Here is a 6573-nt window from a genome sequence, read left to right as displayed (position 1 = left end):
GTTCATGTGCAACAATCCTCAACTGCATTGAGTGGGCTTTAGTTAAAGAGATCTCCATCCAGATGAATCATGCAGGTCTGAGAAGGTACTATCCAGTGTTGGAAGTGCTTCTGATAGGTAAGATATAGCGACAGGAACAGTAGCTACCTGTCGAAATTTGAAATTCAGAGAGAAACGCCCTCTTTTCTACATAAAGGGCGTAAATATGTATAAAATTACTAATATAAACGGTAAAACGATGCTTGTTCGGGGTAATAATATATATTAGTGTATTTTATGGTCGGGTTTAACGAAAAATATTACGCAATATTCTACATTTTTTTGTTTGAAAGAGTCATTGTGTTCTGCACCAATAGCATGGCGGACAGGCCGGCGCGGTCGCGCGCTTCTGCCAATACCGCGGCTGAGAAGGAGGCGCCTTCTCCGCGCGCACAAGCATAAAGGCGGGATGCGCGCGCCACTTCTCCTATTGCTGTGTTGGCGGAGACACGTAGCGCGTCTGTAGTCAACGGAGCCACGAGTCAGTCTTTATTCTTTCATTTTACGCGCGTTTCGCGTTTAAACTCGAATCTTTTCGCTCGCCTTTTCGAAAAAACTTCACCAAAATGGTAAGTATTTTTTCCTGTGTATCCCTAATCTTTTGGTTTAAATCTGATGACGGTTAGTTGGGGCAGAAAAGGCGCCAAAAAGAGCGTTTAGGTGAGGCCCGAGCGCGAGCCGTTACACATCACGCTTCAACACGCCTCATTTATATTCTGTGCAATTAAAAAATTTTTAATACGCAATATATTAGGTTTTAACCGCGACATTAACACAATGCGAGTGTGGAAGGTTTTTTCTTGTTTTTTTCCACTTTATATTTATTGATTTTTCAGTGGGTTGTGTAACCGAGCTGTAATTGTGCTCAGGAGGGATTGGCGGAATGTGTGAGGCCCTTCAATAAGGGGAATGAGGGGGGGATGGGAGAGGAAAAAAACTTGCAGTGAAGACCCGAATTTCAAGTCAGACTGTCGAAAGTTGAACTTTTACTTTTTTTTGTTAAAGTTTCGGGTGTGTCTTTTTGCCGGCTCTCTTTCCTGTCGCCCTTTTTAGCTCAACGTCAGAGTCATTTCCTTGTTCTTGAGACTACTTGTGAAATCTTTGCCTCGGGCCATTTCTCCGTCATTTTCACTCGCAAGTCTATAAAGCTTTACAACAGTTGAAACATAAATTACATGTGTATATAGAGAGGGAAAGTTGTCGTGGACAAACGATTTTGTACTAATTTGTCAATGGCCCTTTTTTCGGTATAATGATGATTCACGGTTATAAAAAAGAGGAAGTTGGACTTTAATGCACGAGATATGCGCGCGCCACGCGCTTCCTCACCTCCGTCCTTCATTTTGTCCGCTTCGGTTCACGCGCATGCTTTCAATACCTTTAGTCTCCTCGCGCTCTCATTCCCCAAATACTCTTCTAATGTCTCATTCCCATCTTAGTTTGTACATATCCACTTATAATAATCCTAAATTGAGTTTGTCCTGTGCTAATTTTCATAAACTGTTAACACTTCTCTACGGAAAATAGCGTTCCGGATTGAATTGGAAATAAATGCTAATTTGCGCAAGTCCTTTTAAAAAAAAAAAAAAAAAGTTCAGCGTTGTACTTATCTGGAATATACCCAGAACACTATGCGGGGTTGTATCCTGCAATAAATGCGTGACTTGTATCTCTTTATTCTAAAAGATTTGAGTTGTAGCTTCTTTGAAGTTCGACTGTGTGACTTGAGGTAAGATTCTGCATCCTGGTTTAAAATAAAGTTGGGAGTGGGACACGTGACCTTTTGTTCCTAGCATATATTTCTCGAGGCAGGGCTTTGGAGTTTACAAAAGCCAACTATGTGTTTGCATTGAATACGGTGTATCTGTGCAAACTTTCTCTAAAATGACGTTTTTTTTTATGCAGAAAAGTGATAATTGTATAAGTTATTTAGACATTAAATAAGGTTGAATTACATCATAGTTTGATTGCTACTGTTATTGGCCTACAGAGAGTGCATCTCTATCCATGTGGGCCAAGCTGGGGTTCAGATAGGTAATGCATGCTGGGAGCTCTTCTGTCTGGAGCATGGTGTGGGAGCTGATGGTGTGCTGCAGGAATCCAAGTCGCTGTCTAATTCCCGTCAGGACACTTTCAACACTTTCTTCAATACAAGCAGCTCAGACCATCATGTACCCAGGGCCATATTTGTGGACCTGGAGCCCACTGTAGTGGGTAAGAAACCATTTTAACACTCCTCCCTCTCTTGCATTGTGTGTGCGCAGCGTGAGTGTATCTCCATCCACGTCGGCCAGGCTGGTGTTCAGATTGGCAATGCATGCTGGGAATTGTACTGCTTAGAGCATGGTATCCAGCCTGATGGTAATATGCCAAGCGATAAGACCGTTGGTGGTGGGGACGACTCCTTTAACACTTTCTTCAGCGAGACTGGCTCTGGAAAACATGTGCCACGAGCTGTGTTTGTGGATCTGGAGCCGGCAGTTATTGGTAAGTTGGTATGAGCAGTGGTACGGCAATGAAGACTTTATAACTATATATAAAATGTAGTATCAAAATGTAAGTGGTATAGCAGAAATCTATTTTTTCCACATTTTAAAATTAGAAGTGAACTTAAGGAGAGGTGAGTAGGTAGAATGTTTTTTGACTAAACTTGCAATCTGTATTGCTACAGATGAGGTGAGGTCTGGCACCTACAGGCAGCTCTTCCACCCAGAGCAGCTGATCTCTGGAAAGGAAGATGCAGCAAACAACTATGCCCGTGGCCACTACACTGTTGGCAAGGAAATCATTGACATGGTTCTGGAGCGTGTCCGTAAACTGGTAAGTGCAAAAATAAAAATTATACTACATGGGGGTTTTCACATATGGTCACTGTTCTTGGAATGTGAAGGTTTTTTTTTTTAACCTCTCTAATTTTATTCAGACTGACCAGTGTACTGGGCTCCAAGGATTCCTGATCTTCCATAGTTTTGGTGGAGGCACTGGATCAGGATTCACTTCCTTGCTGATGGAGCGCCTGTCTGTTGACTATGGCAAGAAGTCAAAGCTGGAGTTTGCCATCTATCCGGCACCTCAGGTCTCCACTGCTGTTGTGGAGCCATACAACTCTATCCTCACCACACACACCACACTGGAGCACTCAGACTGTGCCTTCATGGTGGACAACGAGGCCATCTATGACATCTGCCGCCGCAACCTTGACATCGAGAGGCCAACATACACCAACCTGAACAGGCTCATCGGCCAGATCGTCTCCTCGATTACTGCGTCTCTGCGCTTTGATGGTGCTCTCAATGTCGACCTGACTGAGTTCCAGACCAACCTTGTGCCATATCCTAGAATCCATTTCCCCCTGGTAACCTATTCACCAATTATCTCTGCTGAGAAGGCATACCATGAGCAACTTTCTGTTGCTGAGATCACAAGTGCCTGCTTTGAGCCATCCAATCAGATGGTGAAATGTGACCCACGCCATGGCAAATACATGGCCTGCTGTATGCTGTACCGTGGAGATGTTGTGCCTAAAGATGTGAATGCTGCCATTGCCAACATCAAAACCAAACGTTCAATCCAGTTTGTGGACTGGTGCCCAACTGGATTCAAGGTGAGGAACAATGAAAACATAACCAATTTTCAACACAAAAATAATTTATTGGAAAATATTAACTTTTTTGATTCAGCAATAAATTCCTCATAACATTTGAGGTCCAGTTTAAATCATTCCCCATTCTTTTTTTTATTTATTTTTTTTTTTAACCAGGTTGGCATTAACTACCAGCCACCAACTGTGGTTCCTGGAGGAGACCTGGCAAAGGTGCAGAGAGCTGTGTGCATGCTGAGCAACACCACTGCCATTGCTGAGGCCTGGGCACGTCTGGACCATAAGTTTGACCTGATGTATGCCAAGCGTGCATTTGTGCACTGGTATGTGGGTGAAGGTATGGAGGAGGGAGAGTTCTCTGAGGCGAGAGAGGATCTTGCAGCACTTGAGAAAGATTATGAAGAGGTTGGCACAGACTCTGTTGAAGATGAAGAGGAAGGAGAAGAGTATTGATCTCCAGGAGGCTAGAAGCACTTACCTCCCACTGCCAGGCTGCCACAGTTTGTCCCAAAGGGAAGGGAGCTAATGTCTGTCTTTTCTATGTTTGTTTTTCTGTCCTACAGTACATTGTTCATTCCACTTACTGTTTTCCCAGAGTTCAATTAAGTGCTGAATTTACCCAAGTTGTTTTGGTTTATTTGGCATTTTACTTAACACTGCTACCTGTCTACATGGGTATTCTTCCATCAACTGTGCAATGTTTCTGAATAAATCCCCTTGAAATGATGTTTGGGTTTTTCCTTTTTTTTTTTTTTTTTTTTTTTTTAAATATGGAAAGTTTCTTGCTACTTTAGAACAAGACCAGACAGTCACTTTCAGGACAAATGCCATGAACAGTTGAAATGTCCAAACTGTTATATTCTATAGTACATCCCTCTACTGCTTTATTTAATCCAGGTTTATTTTCAATAATTAGAGCATGGACAACCATTGTGTAATTCAATTGAGTGAATTTGGCTAAACTGCCGATCAAAAGTGAAGTTACAAAAAGAGTTAGTTTGAATAACTGTCAGATGCATGTACAAAAATGTGATCTGCCCTTAGTGTAGTTAAAATAGTTTCTTTGATGACAAAGGGTTAGTATGACTGGGTGATCCTCTGAATTAAAAAAGCTTAATCACAGACCACAACCTACAATATTTGGACATGTGACCTATACCTTTTAAATACGCTTAACTGATTAATAGGAAATATTCTACATAGAAAATACAAGACTTCATGGTATATAACAGCAGTGTCTAATATTGTTTGCAGATGGACCATGTGGGTGCAGGGTTTCATTCCAAGCAGAATGGAGCCACACCCAATTCCACCTTTTAAACAGTTAATCTGGGTTTTTATAGACACGGGTGAATTCTGCTTAATTTAATGAAAACCTGCATCCACACCAACCCATTGCAGAGAAGAATGGATATACCGTCTCTTATCATTTTATCATTTCAAAAACCTTACCGGGGAACATCTGGTGAGAAGATAAACCATCATACCCAAGGACTATTTATACTGCATTCGACATGCTTTGTATGTGGTCATTTGCAGATAGAAATGCCAATCCATCAATAGGAAATTAAACTTCTAGAATATTGACATGAGAAAACACAGAAACTACTGAATATTTTAAATGATTAAATTGGCCCACAAACAGGTTGGGTCTAGCAGTGCTTCTTTCAAGCTCCCTAGAAGTGAGGACGAGAATCTGCAACATGGGTTCTGTGTAGCTCCAAACGATGAAATGTTTCCATTAAAACAGAAATGACCTGAATTGGTTCATCCACTTGGTGTAAAGGAAGGACACTTTAATGTAATATTTTGGGGGCTTTCAGTGCTTTTATATTATAATGTATAACGTTTTCAAACTTAAAAAAATGCCTACTTTCACTACAGCCACTTCCGGGTTCGTGATGCGAAACGGCGATTCATCTCCTAGACGCCCATCTATTACATTTCCTAAAAACTGTAATATTTCTAAGCACATCCCCCGTCGTACTACAAAAAAACACGGAGAATACAAAGTGTATTTTATTCAGTAGGTTCTGGTTGCCCGCCGATGTCTGCAGGTTTCTTTAGCTCCTGCTCTGCTCTGCTCTACTCTGATGATCTCCTCAGTGCAGTCTACAGGACCCTCCCAGTCTTCTACATCAGCCTCATAGTAGAACTGCATCCAATCACACGCTTCCAGGAGTCTATTTAAAGATCTAGTCCCGGTCACCTGGACGTATTCATCCGCGCGAGTAAACACTATTATAGTGTGTGGAGCTGATTGGCTCGGATTAATGAATAAAACTCCTCAAGCTGCGAGTGTCAATTTACAAAACAATTCATACATTTTAGCGCTTTTACGCTTTTATAAATTCACACCAATTTACCTGTGTATTCGGCTGACTTATTATATGCCTGTAAAAAAACTAGATAGATAGATAGATAGATAGATAGATAGATAGATAGATAGATAGATAGATAGATAGATAGATAGATGTTTCTAAGAGAAATCGTTGTGAAATAGCATAATGTATAACATCAATCAGTTTACTTCAACAAATACAAATAAATATACAATAAAATACATTTTATATTGCACAATTCTAGTGTAAGTCACGCACATACTGAAATTTGTTAAAATGGGATGTAATAAATAAGATTGTAATATGATTGTAATATGCCAAAGCATTTGGCATCCTGAATTTGAAAAACACGTGTGTGTGTGTGTGTGTGTGTGTGTGTGTATATATACACACATACATACATATAATGTATTTCAATGCTCCGTTTATTTATATATATATATATATATATATATATATATATATATATATATATATATATATATATAGATGAAATGAATAAATGAAAATGCCGCAGCTCTGTAAAGCTTCTGAGCTCATTTGTTTGACTTGTGGGATTGCTGGGTGTCTAGTTTTTTAGGCGGATGTGGT

General features: G+C 40.5%; 1 protein-coding gene across 3 annotated transcripts; it reads left to right on the top strand.

The window, feature by feature from the left end:
- The first annotated feature begins 450 nt into the window (after window positions 1–450).
- Window positions 451–4366, top strand: tuba5 (tubulin alpha 5). Of its 3 annotated transcripts, none has more exons than XM_046871694.1 (5): window positions 451–608; window positions 2304–2526; window positions 2711–2859; window positions 2963–3643; window positions 3800–4366. In XM_046871694.1, the coding sequence occupies exons 1-5, from the start codon at window positions 606–608 to the stop codon at window positions 4091–4093; spliced, it is 1350 nt and encodes a 449-aa protein (XP_046727650.1). In that variant the 5' UTR covers window positions 451–605; the 3' UTR covers window positions 4094–4366. The 3 variants fall into 3 exon arrangements, with proteins under 3 accessions (XP_046727650.1, XP_046727648.1, XP_046727647.1); XM_046871692.1 differs by lacking the exon at window positions 2304–2526 and adding an exon at window positions 2028–2253 and having other exon boundaries at window positions 462–608; XM_046871691.1 differs by lacking the exon at window positions 451–608 and adding an exon at window positions 2037–2160.
- The last annotated feature ends 2207 nt before the right edge of the window (window positions 4367–6573 follow it).

Source organism: Silurus meridionalis, chromosome 17, assembly GCF_014805685.1.
Source record: "Silurus meridionalis isolate SWU-2019-XX chromosome 17, ASM1480568v1, whole genome shotgun sequence".
Classification (NCBI taxonomy): domain Eukaryota; kingdom Metazoa; phylum Chordata; class Actinopteri; order Siluriformes; family Siluridae; genus Silurus; species Silurus meridionalis.
This window is presented reverse-complemented; position numbering and strand designations above follow the sequence as displayed.

Coding starts and splice junctions, on each gene's coding strand:
- tuba5 (XM_046871691.1), top strand. CDS start 2,077: ATGCATGCTGGGAGCTCTTCTGTCTGGAGCATGGTGTGGGAGCTGATG. Junction 2,860..2,962: donor TGGAGCGTGTCCGTAAACTG/GTAAGTGCAAAA, acceptor AATTTTATTCAG/ACTGACCAGTGTACTGGGCT. Junction 3,644..3,799: donor GGTGCCCAACTGGATTCAAG/GTGAGGAACAAT, acceptor TTTTTTAACCAG/GTTGGCATTAACTACCAGCC.